Source organism: Pelophylax lessonae (assembly GCF_965119305.1).
Source record: "Pelophylax lessonae genome assembly, chromosome: 1".
Classification (NCBI taxonomy): domain Eukaryota; kingdom Metazoa; phylum Chordata; class Amphibia; order Anura; family Ranidae; genus Pelophylax; species Pelophylax lessonae.
Genome location: NC_138768.1, coordinates 348,321,297 through 348,339,825, shown reverse-complemented (window position 1 = coordinate 348,339,825; position 18,529 = coordinate 348,321,297). Strand labels below are relative to the sequence as shown.

Here is an 18,529-nt window from a genome sequence, read left to right as displayed (position 1 = left end):
CTTTATTTCCATTTAAGCCTTAGCTAAAAACTTTTTAGACCTGCTGGCCCAGGTTCACATTAATATAGGTAGACTCTGGGACTGTCATGTAGCCAGTGCAGCAGCTGAGAGGTTTTGGAGCTGTGTGGGCAGAGCCTGATGGGAAGCTAAAGAACTAGTTCCCCCCCCCCCCCTCATGCATCAATGCATGTATTACAGCAGCACACTGCATTGCAAAAGTGGACTTTGGGCCTAAAACCCTGGCAGCTATCTGTAACAATGTTTATCAGTTTTGTAGGCCTATGTAGCTCATATGGCCATTTCTTTTGAATTACTGAGTTTTTTTCAGTCATTAAAAATGAGCTACTCAATAGGAGGGGCATGGGGCAGAGCCCTTTTTAAAGGCATTCGCAGTAGGAAACCGGCTGTGAAGCCTAAAGGCTTCACTGCCAGGTTCCTTTACTTGCAATGCCTGCACCCAAAGCCGATGCATGAATCTGCTTGGGTGGCGACATCAAGGGATTCCTTGATAGGTAAGTGGCCTTTTATTAAAAGTCAGCAGCTACGATATTTGTAACTGCTGGCTTTTAATGTTTTTTTGTTCAGGCTGGAACTCCGCTTTAAGGCTTTGGTTGTGTGCCTGAAGAATGGAGAAACGGCAATGAACAAAATTGACTGTGTTTCCAACTCTTGAAAAGTACTTTCATTAATGTGTGTCCCTATTGGAGAGATTTCGTATCACGCCCTGTCCTGGTTGCCACCCAAGAACTAGCAACCTCCCCAAACTAACAATAAAAACCTTATATAGGTTGTAAGGGGAAACATTTTAGCTAGAGTTCCACTCTAGTTCTCTCTTGTGAACAACTAGGAGCAAATGTAATAAGTCTGATTAATGTATTGTTCCTTTCCAGGAAGCCGAAACCCCATTGCATTGTGCTTCTTGGCATGGCTACTATCCTGTGGCTAAAGCTCTGTGCCAGGCTGGCTGCAATGTCAACATTCGTAATCGGGAAGGTGAGACGCCGCTCCTCACAGCCTCTGCCAGAGGATACCATGATATTGTGGAGTGCCTGACTGAACATGGAGCTGACCTTGATGCAACCGACAAGGTGAATGATTCCCGCCTTAACAAATTACACACATAGGCAATCAAGGGCCATTTAGGCCTGCAAATAACATCTTCTCGAACACCTAATCGGCAGTTAGTAACCTGCAATTCCTCAATATAAAACCCCACTTGTAAAATATTAAAATATAACAGAGAATTCTCAGTAGGATGTAAATGCCGGACCTTGTGTGCAATTTGTACCCGCACAGTTTGGTTCAGCATAGCATTTCATATTCTTTAGATGGAAAATCAGATAAAATTACAAGCTTGCCTGCTCTCTGCATGATTGGATGTTGAATGAAAGTCCAGACGCGGAGTAATATTTCTAACATTAGCACTTCATAAATCAGCTCCTTCATTATTTAGCTGTGTCCACCGTATCTCCGTGAATGTTATCTATTACACCATAAAGGCTGGTACCCCACTGCACTCAAGCTGTTGTTTTATAGTAAATCTCGGCACGGCACAGTGTAACAAGAGATGCAGCTTGTCAAAATCTCTTCTGTTGTATCAGTCTGTTACTTATGGGAGCCGTTTTCAGGACTGAAAGAATATTTATTATGAGAATGTAACATATTAGATCACTAAACATAAGGGAATGGAAGGTAATGTAGACAGGCACTTCATATTTTAATCAGTTAGACATTATCCCCATGGTTATTTGAGAGATTCTGATCACTCCTTGTTTTTGTGTTTATAGTTCGTTTGTTCAGTGATCCAATTCTCCTTCTCTGTTTGTACGTGTTCTTTCCTTTAAAGTAAACCGGTGTCCAGATCATGCACACTAAAGTGTGTATGTATACTGAACAAACCGTAAAAGCACGATCAAACAAGCCCTTTTTTATCTCCGTATTTGTAAGCATTGTGACATTTATTTTGTAAAGTTCATAAAACAGGGTTTGTTTACAATTATGGCGGTCTCTGAAAAGCGATCCACTGAGGTATAGGAGCCGTTGACAGGTATTTAGGAGATGAGAATACTGCCTTCTGAATGTCTGCTTTTTTAAATTATTTTTTATTTAATTTTTTTTTGAAAGCCAAACAGGATTTTTAAATGAGAATGGAGCAGTTGCAGTTCAGCCCCATTCACTTAAATGTGGGGTATTTTTATTGTGGCAGTAAGGCATCACGACTGCAGCATGTGTACAACTTCAACAGGCCGCTGTGTTATTTTAAGATGGGCAGTTGGGAGGTGGTAAAACCATAGCTTAACTGTCTATTTTATACCCCTTGACACCTAATGTTAACAGGCTCCTATTAAAATCTGGGCTCTTTTCCTATTGAAGGGCAGTGAGTGGACTCCGATGATACACAGAGATGAAACAAATCATCCTACATAAGTTTTACCTGTTTATCTACAGCCGTTTTTCCCCTACAGTCCTTCAAAGTGCAGCATTTACACAGGATCTCTCAGCTCTGAAAAGCAGAGGGGTGGAGAGCTGAAGGTACATCAGTGAGGAGAGCATTGAGAGCTAATTGGAGGGAAGTGACAGACCCCCCCCCCCCCCCCCCCCCTTTAATCCAGCACACAGTAACAGAGCTGAGGCTGTCAATCACAGGCTGTGCCCTCCCGTCACTATTTTTCCCGTGGTGTTAGTAAAAATTGTCATAATGACTCATTCTCATAGCAGAAGAATGGATCAGCAGAGGGAAATGACACTTGGTGTTCTGGATTTAGACAAGTACACACTATAGAGGGATATGCTTTGCTCATATTTCATGTCTGAGATTTATAATCACTTTTAGGCTCATTCCCATGGGAGCATTCCCGTAGATCATGAAAATAAGTATATCTCTATGCCCAGGAGCAACAGGTGTTTGTGTATAGCCACCTGTAAAAGAAATCAATGACAGACTGCAGCTGTATGCTGGCGATTGCCCATCCTAGCATTTACCTTTGTACAGGAACAGGTGAGTGTCCATGGACGCAAATTGTCTGTCTGCAAGTAAACGCTCAGATGTGTTTACCAGAGTATAGCTGTGGCCTGTCATTAATTTGTACAGGTGGCTGTAAGTAAATAGAAAAGGAAACCCCAAATTTATTGGGATTTAATATAGTGCTTGCTAGTACTAGCCAGGGATGTGCAATTGCTTGTCACTAATTTGCACTTTATGGCACATATGTGATTTTATTGTGTGACTTAATCTTACTGTGACCTATTTATTAATTTTTATATTGTAATTTATATTGTGATTTACTATTATCTAGTCACATGCTACACGCATACATTGAGTTCATTTATTTATTATTATCTACCACTTTTTTGCCCAAATATTTCTACCCAGGTTACTGACAAGCAATTGTCCATCCCTGGCTAGTACTAGCAAGCGCAATATTAAATCCCAATAAATTTTGGGTTTCCTTTTCTACTTACTACTCATCCTATAGCAGCTGCTATCACTCCCCTTTCCCCAACTCACTTTCTACATTTCCTCCCCTCCCCAATAGGCCATCCATAGGCGCGAGGGATATACACCTTTTGGAGTATATATATTCATGACTGTAAGCAAATACCTGTCCCTCCTCGATGCAGAGTTACGCCTGTTTTTCATGGTATATGGCTTGCTGCTCGTGTGAAAAATAGGCCCCTTTTACACAGGGGGACTCTGTTTTGATCAGCAGGGGATCTTTACTTTGATTTCCTGCTAATCAGAGCAGAGCGGGCGGATGATAGGGCTGTGTCCACTCATTTTCTGAAGACTAGACAGGGACAGAACCTGCTCTGCCCTATGGGTGGCCGGTTGGACTACGCTGTCCGTTTACACCTGACTGCCCTCAAGATCAGATTAGAGGTAGGCATGTGAAAACTTGACATGCTTCCCTTTAAACCTGCTGGACCGTCCAATCAGACCTGCCTGAAAAACTGACAAGTGGACCTGATCGGAGTGGTTGTGTGCAAAGGGCCTGCACCTGAATCTTGGCAGGCTGCTAGCCTCTTAAACTAGCAAACAGTAGGGGTTTCTTAGCTGTTAGGCTCCTTTCACACTGACAGAATCTGCCAGCTGATCCGCCTGCTCAGCGGGGGATCTCTGTGCTGATCCTCACTCAGCAGGCAGATGACAGGTCCATGTCTGCTCCGCTGATGCAGATCGAACACAGCTCGCTTTCCTCTGTGGGCAGTCGTATAGAAACTGTCATCTGATCCGTTCCAGCAGACGGATGGGTACTGATCCCCCATCAGTCTGTTTATAGCAAATAGTATCAAATCAGATGTCGACGGGGGTCAACAGACACATGTCCGTTGACATCTGCTGCTCCATAGAGGGCAATGAGTGGTCTGATCAGGTCCGCTTGAAAACCTGAAAGGTGCACCCAATCAGTCTGTGTGTGTGAAGTGGGCCTTCAATCACATAGAGAGGTCAGAGATGGCTTGTTTTTAGGCTCCTTCGGTGCATCTGCAAGATTTTCAGACAGACCTGATCGGAAGCTCCATGTTCGTTTCTGAGCGGCTGGATGTAAATGGACTTGTGTTTGTTTACATCGGATTACCTCCGAGTCTGTCCAGGTTCAACAAAATTGGCAAAGTTCAGTTTTTTCTGGGTTTTTTTCAAACCTAAACGTAACAGATCATGTATCTATGGATCTAAAATAAAAAAGGGAAAATGAATGTCACAAAAAAATAAAAAAGTGACTTCTGTTTTGCTCTAATTCAACAGCAGATCTGTTCACATATCCCTTGTTGATTGGACTGGATACAGCCTGTATAAAGGGGCCCCAATTGCTTGTTAGGAATATGTAAAAAGTTTAATATACATAGTCTTAGCACAGGTGCACTTTAAATAAAAAAAAAGTTTCTGTCACGTTTCCTTTCAGAAAATTATTTCTAAAATTTTCATTAGTGATAAGATAACTTTTCCCCAGCATGTACAACAAACCTAAGTGCCGGTTCACATTTGTGCGGCTGCGGAGATCGCATGTAATTCGGAGCGCACTGCTCCTTCATTACATGCGATCTCCTGTGCGGATGCGAATTCAGCCATACACTTTGTATGGCCTAAATTCGCACTGCACCCGCACCAAAGACGCACAGGAGGCATTTTTTCAGCCGCATCAGGATCGGATGGCACAGTGGTTCACACTTGTGCGATCCGATCCTGTGTGAACATTCAGATCGCACTGCGATATGCGATCAAACTGGGGGTGTCGTTAACATTTCATTGACACCCCCTGCGTATCACATATGGCAGTGTGAACTGCCTTTTGTGCGGATGCGATGCGGGAACAGGCTGCGAATTCGCAGCCTTCCCGCATCGCACAAGTGTGAACCGGCACTTATTGCCACTGCATATACAATATTATCTTGCTTGGGATCAGAATATCTTTCTAGGTTTATTTTGTTTTGACCCCTTCCAAGCCAAAATATATGATATTATAACCGTGTGTCACTTCATGAAATAAATTACTACCAAAGATCCCCAAAACTTTACAATTCTGATAGATGTTAGTGGCCATACACATCCAAGAAAGAGACTTATTATGTAAATGTGAATGTTTGTTTTTTTCTGTGCACCTCTTCCAGGATGGTCACATAGCCCTCCACCTTGCGGTAAGAAGATGTCAGATGGAAGTTGTTAAAACCTTGATCAATCAGGAGTGCTATGTAGACTTCCAGGATCGCCATGGTAACACGCCACTTCATGTCGCCTGCAAAGATGGCAATATTCCTATTGTAATGGCACTGTGTGAAGCTAACTGTAATCTGGATATTACTAACAAGGTGAGCTACTGGTAACAATAATGCTAAATATGTGTGAATCAAGCTAGTATTTAACAAATCTACCCAAATATCTACTGCAAAATTGTCATCTATTTAAAAAAATGTACCTATAAATATTTACAGGCTATTCAAACTATGGCCATTGCCCAGTATTATAGACCATCTTGTTCTTATATCTGCAACAACTATTGCACTTAACAATTGAAGCTATTCTAAAATCTGGTCTTTTTTTATCCAGTATATTTTTTTCAATTTTCTGCCAGTTGATTGATCATGTATAATTTAGAGGAAAATATGTCTGAAGTAAAACATCAGTAAAGATGCTTTCAAACAGAAAAGTTTTGTAAAAGATAATGGGGCCTAGGTAGGCATTGATAATACCATGTATAATTTATTAATCATCCTCATTGTTACTGCAGGCTAGCTGGGCTCTGATGTAGGAGTTGAATGTAGGCCCAAATGCTTTCTGTAAATATTTTAGGCAGTATAATTTTACACATGTGCAGCCTCCTCTTCTTTTTTTTTTTTTTTATTGTCATTTTGTAGTTTTCTATGTAGACTGCTCAAAAAAATTAAAGGAACACTTTGAAAACACATCACATCAGATGGGGAAAAATATCATGCTGGATATCTATATTGATATGGACTGGGTAATGTGTTAGGAAGGAAATGATGCCACATCGTTTGATGGAAATGAAAATTATCAACCTACAGAGGGCTGAATTCAAAGACACCCCAAAAATCAAAGTGAATAAATGATGCAGCAGGCTAGTAATTTTCCTGAAATTTCATTGCAGCAACTCAAAATGGTACTCAGTAGTTTGTATGGCTCCCATGTGCTTGTATGCATACCTGACAATGGCGGGGCATGCTTCTAATGATACGGTGGAAGGTGTCCCGGGGTATTTTCTCCCAGATCTGGACCAGGATATCTCTGAGCTCCTGAACAGACTGAGGTGCAACCTGGCCGAAACATAATGTCCCAGAGGTGTTCTATTGGATTTAGATCAGGCGAGCATGGGGGCCATTCAATGGTATCAATTCCTTCATCCTCCAGAACTTGGCTGCATACTTTTGCCACATGAGTCCGGGCATTATAGCGCACCAGGAGGCACTCAGGACCCACTGCACCAGCATAGGGTGTGACAATGGGTCCAAAGATTTCATCCTGATACCTAATGGTAGTCAGGGTACCATTGTCTAGCCTGTAGAGGTCTGTGCATCTCTCTATGGATATGCCTCCCCAGACCATCACTAACCCACCACCAAAACTGGTCATGCTGAATGATGTTACAAGCAGCGTAATGTTCTCCAAAGCTTCTCAAGACCCTTTCACGTCTGTCAAATGTGCTTAGGGTGATCCTGCTCTCATCTGTGAAAAGCACAGGGCGCCAGTGGTGGACCTGCCAATTCTGATGTTCAATGGCAAATGCCAATCGAGCTCAACGGTGCCGAGGCAGTGAGCACAGGGCCCACTAGAGGACGTTGGGCCCTCAGGCCACCCTCATGAAGTCTGTTTCTGATTGTTTGGTCAGAGACATTCACACCAGTGGTCTGCTAGAGGTCATTTTGTAGGGCTCTGGCAGAGTTCATCCTGTTCCTCCTTGCACAAAGGAGTAGATACCGGCCCTGCTGATGGGTTAAGAACCTTCTATGGCCCTGTCCAGCCCTTCTAAAGTAACTTCAATCTCCTTCATGCTCTTAAGGCACTGGGAGACACAGAAGAACCTTCTGGCAATGGAACATATTGATGTGTCATCCTGGAGGAGTAGGACTGCCTGTGCAACCTCTATAGGGTCCAGGTATCCCCTGATGCTACCAGTAATGACACTGACCCTAGCCAAATGCAAAACTAGTGAAACAGTCAGAAAAGATGAGTAGGGGAAAAAAAATGTTAGTGGCCTCCACCTGTAAAACCCTTCCTGTTTTGGAGGTCATCTCCTTGTTGCCCATCTAGTGCACCTGTTACTTTCATTAACGCCAAAGCAGCTGAAACTGATTACCAACCCCCTCTGCTACTTAACTGACCAGATCAATATCCCAGGAGTTTGACTTGATAAAAAGTATTCCTTTAATTTTTTGAGCAGTGTGTTTAGTCTATTACTATAAACACATGTTGAGATTCAATCATAATTTCTGTGTATGTATGTTTCATTTACATGTCATTTTTTAATTATTACAATTCATTTTTCCAGGTTGTTTTTGTAGGACATAACCAGTTGAGCCAATTTTTTGGGCACATCTTTCACCACACTACATGCTTACTTCTAATGGAATACAGAACACCACGCCTTGCATTATCTCAGTAACATGGGGGTGGTGTTCTGTAGCTCATAGTGGTGAACTGGGCAGGGTTGACAATACCACTTGGGATTTCAGTGCAGTAAAGTGTGGATGGAGTAACTCACTGGATATCTGTCAGAACCAGATATTATTATTTTTTTTTTTTTTTCTCACAGGGATAAAACGGGGGGGGGGGGGGGGAATTTGCATGTATTGGGAAGATTTTTTTTTGCACAAACATAATTAAACTTACAACATGTCAAAAGAATCCGCAAAATCAACATAAAAAAAAATTGCTTCTGCACATATATGGACATCTTATTTTTTCTTGGGGCTTTTCTTCTACTTATTCATTGTTTTAACATTTTCAGTCAACATTTCCCAGGTTTTTGACAGGTTTACTTAAAGGGTTGATCAGTATCCTCTGTTAGAAAACATTGAAAGCAATTTTTGGTGTTATTTTTCTAGCCAGTTTGCTTTGCAACATGTTTTGCTGTTAAAAAAAATATATATATATATATTTTTCTGTACAATGTAAGGTTTGGTATCTTGATAAAACTGCAAGACCACTTTCTGACCGCTAAAAAATTTCCGTTGTAGCAAAATTATGCGTTCATCCTTTCTGCAACCAGTTCTACTTTGAACACAATAAAATTATTTTGTCATTCTCACTCAAAGACTTGCCAGGTGACACGCCTGTGATTTGCAAAGTCTAGCCATAGATAGATTGATTTCTCCTTTTAGGGCCCTTTCACACTGTCCGTCCGTCAGACGGACTTAGTTTATCTCAGCGGGGGATCGATCCACCGATCCCCCGCTGAGCAGGAGGATGACAGCTGTGTCTCTGCGCTGTGTGTGGAGACACAGCTGTCAGTTCCCAAAGCATCTCTATGGGGGAATCAGATGGGAACGGACTGTCGGAAAATAGGGTTTCCATCCGTCCAGATTTGACGGATCGGATGGTAGCGGACATTTCTCCACTGACATCCGATGACCCATAGAAATGTATGGGGGGACCGTTCAGATCCGCCAAAAAATGAGCAGGCGGATCTGAACGGTCTGCCTGTGTAAGAGCCCTTAGGCCCCTGGACCGTTCATTTCATCATTTCAATCACGTTTTTTTGTCATCTGTTTTTTTTCAGCCAACATCCTTTTTCATCCTTTGCCTTCCGTTTTCATCCTTTGCCTTCCGTTTTCATCCTTTGCCTTCCGTTTTCATCCTTTGCCTTCCGTTTTCATCCTTTGCCTTCCATTTTCATCCTTTGCCTTCCATTTTCATCCTTTGTCTTCCATTTTCATCCTTTGCCTACCGTTTTCATCCTTTGCCTTCCGTTTTCATCCTTTGTCATCTGTTTTTCATCCTTTGTCTTCCATTTTCATCCTTTGCCTACCGTTTTCATCCTTTGCCTTCCGTTTTCATCCTTTGCCTTCCGTTTTCATCCTTTGCCTTCCGTTTTCATCCTTTGCCTTCCGATTTCATCCTTTGTCATCTGTTTTTCATCCTTTGTCTTCCATTTTCATCCTTTGCCTACCGTTTTCATCCTTTGCCTTCCGTTTTCATCCTTTGCCTTCCGTTTTCATCCTTTGCCTTCCGTTTTCATCCTTTGCCTTCCGTTTTCATCCTTTGTCATCTGTTTTTCATCCTTTGTCATCCATTTTTCATCTTTCATCTGTTATCCGTTTGTCATCCGTTTGTCGTCTGTTTTTCATCCTTTGTCATCCATTTTTTAGCTTTTGTCATCCCTTTGTCATCCCTTTGCATCCCTTTGTCCATCCGTTGTCCATCTGTTGTCCATCCTTTTGTCATCCGTTGTCATCCATTTTTCGTCCGATTCAATTTTTTAACGGATGAAAAATGGGGCTTTCATCCCTTCAAAAAAAACAGATGTTGAGTGAAGCCGATGAAAACGGAATGATCATCCCATTTACATCCGTTTTTACATAGGAATGCATTGATGTCCATTTTTCAACCATCTGTTGACGGATGAAAAACAAACAAACAGAATCCGTATGTGTGACAGGGGCCTAAGAGCCGGTTCACACTGGGGCGACTTGTCAGGTGACTTGGTCGCCTGACAAGTCGCCGCGGGTCGCCTGCCATAGATTAGACCCGTTCTAATAAGAGCGACACAAGTCGCTCCGACTTAGAAAAAGGGTCCTGAGCTTCTTTGGGGCGACCTGCATTGACTTCAATGATATGAAGTCTGTGCCGGCCGCTCCGAGGTCGCGGTGCGAGCTGCGCACCGCTACTTCACAGGTCGCCCCGGCAAGTCGGGTCGCTGCTATGTGAACTGGCTCTTATTCAGTGAGCATATGATAATCCTACTAATTGTAGCAATTATTCTAGTGATGCTACATACATGATTGCTTGTTAATAACTGTCATAGAAAGCAATCTCTTTAGGTGGTTTAAAGTGGTTGTAAACCCTTACACCAGTAGTCTCCACAATGGACCTCAGAGCACTATTCCTCTCACTGACATTAACAATGGGGCACTATTCCTCTCACTGACATTAACAATGGGGCACTATTCCTCTCACTGACATTAACAATGGGGCACTATTCCTCTCACTGACATTAACAATGGGGCACTATTCTTGCCACTGACACCGACAGTGGGGCACTATTCTTGCCACTGACACCGACAGTGGGGCACTATTCTTGCCACTGACACCGACAGTGGGGCACTATTCTTGCCACTGACACCGACAGTGGGGCACTATTCTTGCCACTGACACCGACAGTGGGGCACTATTCTTGCCACTGACACCGACAGTGGGGCACTATTCTTGCCACTGACACCGACAGTGGGGCATTCTCTGCTCCCACTGGCCACTGTTTGGCCCCTCTAAAGTCTGAAGGACGGTGAACTGGCCCCTTGTTTATAAAGTTTGGAGACCCCTGCCTTATATATACCCAGTAAAGTGATGAGCCTTAAGTAATACAAAGAGATGAAACAAGTCCTGCACCATACGTTGTGCCTGTTTATCTGCCGCCTCACTTCATAACAGCCATTCAAAGTACAGATATCAGACCTAATTTCTCAACAACAGAAGGCAAGGGCTGGGGATCTGATTCACACACTGCACATCATAGAGCAGGGAGCTAAGTGTAATTTGAGACATGAGTGGAGGGAATGGACATACACCCCCCTCTACACAGCTGAGGCTATAAATCACCTGCTGTGTGCTGGAGGGGTTCAGGGCCCTCTCCTGGGATTGTCTAGTGCAGACATAGACTGTCAGAAGAGACTCCTGCAGATAGCAGAAGAATGAGATAGGAGACAGAAAGCACACTAGGTGCTTTGGATAGAGGCAAGTACACACTGTAGAAGGATTTGCTTTGTTCATTTTTCATTTCAGAGACTTACATTCACTTTAAAGCTGAAGGGTAAAAATCTCCCCAATACTTCTTTACCTTTAATGTATAGAAAATAAGCACTCATTGTTGTGACATCATCACTACATATAGGAAAAGCTGCTTTACCCCGGTACCATGAGGAAGGATCCAGCTAGCGTGTCAATGATAATTCTTCGTTATATACTTGTTATATCAAATGATAAATTGCGCTGCTACAAAGTAACTTACCATTTACAGACCTTGTTGATTGGTCTTCTTAAAGCTGACATTTGGGTATGAATCTTATTGCACAGTTTAATTGGTCTAGCTTGTGCAAATGTAAGTATGCATATCTCAGTCCTGATATGATATAGTATGCTAAGAAACCTACATTGTCATTGTTTCTTTTTTATCCTAGTATAACCGGACCCCGTTACACCTGGCAGCCAATAATGGTATTCTGGAAGTTGTTCGCTACCTTTGCCTCTCTGGTGCCAACGTTGAAGCTTTAACTCTGGTAGGGTAAATTACCATTTTTATAGTTTTTAGTTTGTTGATTGAATGTAAAGAAGAATAAGAACCATTTTCTCTTATGATCAGATTTGTTTTTATGAACTTTAAATTCAAAACTTTAAGTAGTCCCAGTTCGAAGAATAAACAGTTTAAAAACAGATTGCTACTTGAGGATGGTGGCAAATGAGAGTTCTGCCTGTGTCCCAGAATATCACTACACCATCAAGCCTGCCTCGTCCCCCCCCCCCCCCCTCTTATTAGGGTGACAAAGAGGTTTGTTCACCTAGTGGTGGGACTTTTCAGGTACTCAAAATGAATTTACAAATGATATTATACAAAAATAGTTTTATTGAAAAAATATTAGATTAAAAAGGCAAACAGTAATTCACATTACATATGATGCAGATGACATGGGTACTAAAGCAGAAGAGACCCAACGCGTTTTTGAAGTGAAAACATCTTCTTCAGGGGTAATTCTGACTTTACAGTATTTTTATCAACTGCGTTATGCGGCGTGTACACTGTTTGCAAAATATGTTAAAAACAAACCAAGCTGTGAGAGCCTGCATGGTGGGTCAAGGTGAAAACATGCGTCCAAAAAGGGGGGTAAACATCCCAATAAAACACCCAAGGCGTAAATTCCCCAGGAGGGCCTGTTGGACAGCTGAAATCCAATAATTATGGAGCCCTTGTAGTAGTATGGACGTTGTATCAACATGACCTAAGCTCACGGCAGGCAAGCTCGGTTTGTTTTTAACATATTTTGCAAACAGTGTAAAGGCCACATAACGCAGTTGATAAAAAATACTGTAAAGTCAGAATTACCCCTGAAGAAGTTTTCACTTCGAAACACGTTGGGTCTCTTCTGCTATAGTACCCATGTCATCTGCATCATATATAATGTGAATCGCTGTTTGCCTTTTTAATCTAATATTTTTTCAATAAAACTATTTTTGTATATTATTTGTAAATTAATTTTGAGTGCCTGAAAAGTCCCACCACTAGGGGAACAAACCTATTTGTTACATTTATATGGGATGTGGCACCATTATCAGGGTCGCCGCTGAGAGCAATTCTTTCCCCCTTGATTAGGGTGTACATACATTAAAGACCCAGCCTCCTCCCAAAAAGAAAAATGTGCCAGAGATTTTCAAGAAGGCAGTTCTGCAGAATTTAGTTAAGCTGAAGCTTTTCTAATTGTTATATTGTTGCCTCTCTCCAAATGCTACTTGCTATAAATGGTATCCCCTTGTGGTTAATGCTCAAGTCCGTTCACCGAGTGCAGATTGTATTGTGCTTCTGATATCCTAAGATATGTGCATTCAGTTTCTTAACAATATTGTTAGTCTCTAAACCATAGTTGTGCTACCTAAATTTCAAGTAAAAAGAAGAGGAAAGTTTGCACATGACGCCACCATCCCTGATTATTTAGGAAGAAGAGGGGTTTGGGACTTTGAATGAGGTGCGTAACTGACAGTTGGTAAATGGTATTACGTATGAACATAGTGTAATTCATATACAGAAAAAAGATATTAAGAATTTTTTTTTTTTTTTTTTTTTTGAATAGCCTCACCAGCAAAATATAAATAATATTAATGAAACAAAATAAAAGTAAATAAAATTACATTATGATTGCAACAATTAATATGGTAAAACATACATCAAAAGGGATATAGGGTTAAGAACTGATAGAGTAGGAGATCTCAGTAAATCGTACAATATTAGTTCATGATGGGCAAAACTTCATATAAAAAAACAGACATCTGGGGGGCGTGGCCTGGCACAGCATGGAGTAAGACACAAGTGAGCTGAGCTCTGCACATTACTCCTTAATAGACCCATCCTGTGCTACGAAATCCCCCTGGGCTGACCTGACTTGCTCCTGTAGTGCTCCCACACATACCCCAATCCAGGGGAATGGCTCCTGACCAGGGCGGCGACCCGCGCGAACGGCCGTTTTTCTCGGCCAGATACACAATCTAGGCGAGTCCCCGGCTTTGGCCTACTCCTGGAAGTCGGTGGCCATCTTGGTACACACACTCCATCAGTTTTTGAGCTGTTCTGACCCTCCTGACGTCCGGATCTCTCCTTTTAAAGGTACTGTGGGACACTCTGGCTCCTCTTTATGCTGCCTGACCCCTCAAGGTGACGTTACTCAGATTTTATCAGTGACCAGCTGCTTAGTTTCACTTCAGCACGATCGGCCATCTTGCTGCACCCCAGCCTCTATTCATCTCCTATTAACTACTTGGTCATTTTTGCCCGAACAAAGTCCTGACTATGGCACCCGCAAAAAAACAGACATCTAAATGCATGATTGTAACAGAAGAATTGCATCCTAAAATGCTTGACGCGTTTTGTGGAGTTCACTCCACTTCCTCAGGAGCAGGTGCAATCTGTGTAAAAAATCAGGTCAGAGTTTAACATGTTGTGCTAAGGACCGGGGGCTGCCTGGGGATGTCTACACCAGGAACTCTGGGAGTGCTGCCCATCAACGTCAGGCATATATGCGAGGACTGCAGGAAAGGTGCAGATCTCCATTGTGGGATCAATGGTGGCATGGCTAGCAATCCACAGGAGATTCTTATGCTGCATATTGTATCCATAATCCAGAGTGTGGTGCCAGGTGTCCCCAAGGAGTAAGAGAAGTTTTCTGTATATGAATTATCACAATTTTTTTATGTAATAATATTTGCCAACTGTTAGTTACGCACCTTATTCAAAGTCCCAATCTCCTCTTCTTCACCTAAATTTCAAGAATACATTTGAAGAAGAAGTATTATTAAAAATGTCTTTCACTATTCTCTCTCTTTTGCCATTAAATACATTTAATACCTGGTCCCTGATGGGGGAATTTTCATATTTCTTTATTTAAAGCGACATTAAAGTTTTTTTTTTGTTTTTTTTTCTTTCATTAAAATAACAAACATGGTATATTTACTTAACCATTGCACTGAGCAGCCCCAATCCTCTTCTTTTGGTTTTCCCCACTAGTGCTCCAGGCTCCTCCTCTTCGGCAAGTTTTCATATGGAAAGCAACTTTCCATGGGGAAACCCGTGTGTCGTCGCTCCCTAGACACACTGCCTGCGTCATAGTACCCCCTACTCCCTCGGCACAGCGTTTAATTGACAGAAATAGGAGCCAAAGGCTTCCGCTGCTATCAATCTGCCCAGGGAGGGGGGCAGATCCGTGTCCATGATAAAATAGTCCCAGGGTGCTTATGTGTAGCTATAAGGTCAGATTGGGTGCCCCACCCCCACGGATTATCACCATGGACAACATAGCTAGGAAGGAGACGGCTGCTTCATAACAGCTGCTTGTCTTGGCTCTGAGCACTTCCTGTGACAGCCAGCAGAGGGACAAGAGGCAGACATGCTTTCATTCCCTCTTCATTTCTCTTGCCAATGTTTGTCCCTGAAGTGCTCAGGAACAGACAAGTGGTCACCTCCTTCCCAGCCATGTTTTTGGACTGGCCATAGGGGGCGCTCAATCCAACATTATAGTTACATTTAGGAATCACTTAGCAACATAGGACAAAGTTCTAATTAGACTTTGCCTCATAAGGGTGGGATTCATTAAAAAAAATATTGATACTTCAGCTTTAAATTGCGTTTGTATTGAGGAACACCTCTAGAATAACCCGATCTTTTCTACCTGTCAAGAACGTAATTTCCCTTTTTTAATAAGGCTTTTCCAGTTATAGAGATTATTAAGCCAGCAAAAGGCAAATGAGGAGGAAATATCTCATCTGAATTGGGAGATTAGCTCACAGACATTTCACTCTATAATTATGTCACATAGTGTAATTAATTTATGGATGACGATGCTTATCTGGAAACTGCACTAATACATGAAAGCAGATAAGATGTCACTAATGGACACTAATAATGGAATAAAAGAGTCAGCATTTCATTTCTTAAGGTTCAAATGTGCATTAAATTCCTAACTTAAATGGAATTGATGTTTGTAAGAAGAATTATGGCACACATCAGCCTTTCTCTCAAGTAACCTGAGAAGATCTATATCTTTAATAAATGGGAGTTTGAGTGGCTAATTTTTCATGTAATTGTTTTATGTTGACCCAACACTCTGTGATTTTAGCAAATTCTAAAAACATTTTTATTAACTGCTTGCAATAACCTGGCATTGTCTAATTATTAATGGAGAACAAGACCAATGAAAAGTAATCGTATCAGTTTTCTGAAATTCTATAGCACACAATTATGTTTGTCGTTCGAGAGTAACTTTGGGAAGAACTGAAGATAGCTAAACCTTGTTTTAGTTGAGTGATAGAACGTAAAGCAGCTACAGAAGTTGACAACAATTGGGTATACTTGATTAGCCTGTGATGGCCTGTGTTTGTGAATTGGCTGCTACAGTAAGTGTCCTCATCTTCTGGAATGTCTAGCTTTAGAAGCATGAACCCTCCGCCATGTATATTTAAAGTGGTTCTAAAGGAAAGATTTTTTTAAATACCAAACATGTTATACTTACCTGCTCTGTACAATGGTTTTGCACAAAGCAGCCCAGATCCTCTTCTTTTTGGGTCCCCCCATCTGCTGCTGCGTGAGCCAGTGAGGAAAGAGATCCTGGAGAGCCGCTGCTCTCATGCATATCGCTGGATTCAGATGGGGCTCAGGTAAGTAAAGGAGGTGCTAGGGAGCTGAAAGTTTTTATATCTTAATGCATAGAATGCCAAAAGTTAAAAAACCTTGAGCCTTTAGTACCACTTAGAAGGGCCGCATGTAGATGACCAATTAAAGACTGAGGAGATAATTAATGGCCATCATGAAACCTGGCCAAACTTTAATGAAAAGTAATATACAATCTTGTCCAATGCACACATATTAAACATTTCTCTATTTCATATTTATTCTCTATGATAGGATGGAAAAACTGCAGAGGACCTTGCCAAAGCTGAGCAGCATGAGCCTGTTGTCAGTTTGCTTTCCAGGCTTCGTAAGGTAAAGCCTTTTTTAAAAAATAAGTTCATAAATAACCTTATGAGACATGTTTTAAGATTTTTAATAACCTGTCTACAATGTTTTCTGCTATAAAACAGAGTAACTCCTTGTTTTTGCTCTTGCTATTGAATGTTTCACCAGATGCAGGTCTCATACCTAAATAACCCTACAGCAATCCCAACAGCCCTCCTTCATGAAACTTCTAAAATGACTAGAGAGGACTTGATATACTCTCCCTTTCTGAATACTGGGCTGCTACCAGTGTCAAGTCATGGAACTACTGCCAAGATCTTTTGATCTAGAGGAAGCAGACAAAACTGTAATCACTGGAAAAGTAATGATCTGACAGCCTCTTGTTGTCTGAGCCAGATCTGCACACATGTTTAAAGAATCATTTTAGGCCTGAAGATTACATAAAATCCCCAAATGTTATATATTTTACATACACCCTAGAAAATAAAATATTGGTAGTTTGTTTTTCACTTCACACGATATTAGCGCAGGAAACTCAAAGTTTCATTAAAAAATTAAAAAATACACTAAAGTTATTTTAGGGCACACGAATGCAGTAAGTTACCCAAATAAAAGATGAGGTTGCGCTGAGTAAATAGATACCCAGCATGTCTAACCTAACTGTGTGTGCAGCCATGAAACCGCAACAAACTTCAGTACCCTATATATTCCATAGGCGAAGCTTCAAAAGCCCCCCTATAGGTCATCAGTTTAGAGTTAACATGAATGGTGGGCCTAGAATTATTCCTCTCACTTTGGTGTGAGTGGCAATATGTAATGTGTAAAGCAATCAATGTCTTTGTGCATTTAAGTTTATATGGTTGTGTATGTTGGGGGAACTCAAAATTTCTGGTGGGTGATCTTAAGTGTTTGGATACTTTTTTTTTTTTTTTTTTTTTTTTGTGTGATTTTACTTTTCTTTTTTTTTTTTCTTCAAATAAAGAACACAAAAGTCATCTATTTGATGATAGTTTCTCTTTCACAAGACATCCTCCATTCACAGTAGTCTGTGAAGCACCTCTAAAACTGCGACAGTGGTACTCTTATTTCTCAATACAGCACAAATGTGCGTGATGTCCCCACACTTGAAGTCCTTTGATACTTGTGAAATTAAGACTGCTAGATCAAACTATTTCTCCCATGCCATTGAAAAAAATCTTAGCAAACCTAGACCACTCTTCTGCGCTATTAACAGATTCTGCGCTATTAACAGATTATTATAACCTTGTCGTCCCTCCACATTACCACAGCTCTGTAAGCACATTCTTAGATTTTTTTTCTCCTCAAAAATTTAACAAAATAAGGCATTAAATCCTTACCATACGTTTCTTCCACGTCGCTTCCTGACCCATCTAGTTTTACAGGTTTCTCTCTCTCCCACTTCTCTCTACTTGACTCTGCATCCTTGATTAAATTGGTCTTTAATCGGAAATATTCCACCTACATTATTCCTATTCCCACCCATTTATTTAAATCCTGTTTAGTTCTCTAAGCCCTATTATTCTCAATACCATAAATGACTCGGAAAAAAAAAAAAAAAAAAAGAAACAACATGGCCCTGGACAATTTAAAACTACTTTCGCAACATATCTAACTTAGTGTCCATTCACACT

At 41.4% G+C, this 18,529-nt stretch overlaps 1 protein-coding gene across 1 annotated transcript in view; it reads left to right on the top strand.

The window, feature by feature from the left end:
* DAPK1 (death associated protein kinase 1) overlaps positions 1–18,529 on the top strand; it is a 257,141-nt gene that overhangs the window by 191,081 nt on the left and 47,531 nt on the right. The window contains exons 16-19 of the mRNA XM_082258253.1: positions 891–1,088; positions 5,608–5,805; positions 11,845–11,943; positions 16,827–16,904. Of these exons, the coding sequence (XP_082114379.1) occupies positions 891–1,088; positions 5,608–5,805; positions 11,845–11,943; positions 16,827–16,904 (573 nt within the window). The remainder of the gene's footprint in view (positions 1–890; positions 1,089–5,607; positions 5,806–11,844; positions 11,944–16,826; positions 16,905–18,529) is intronic.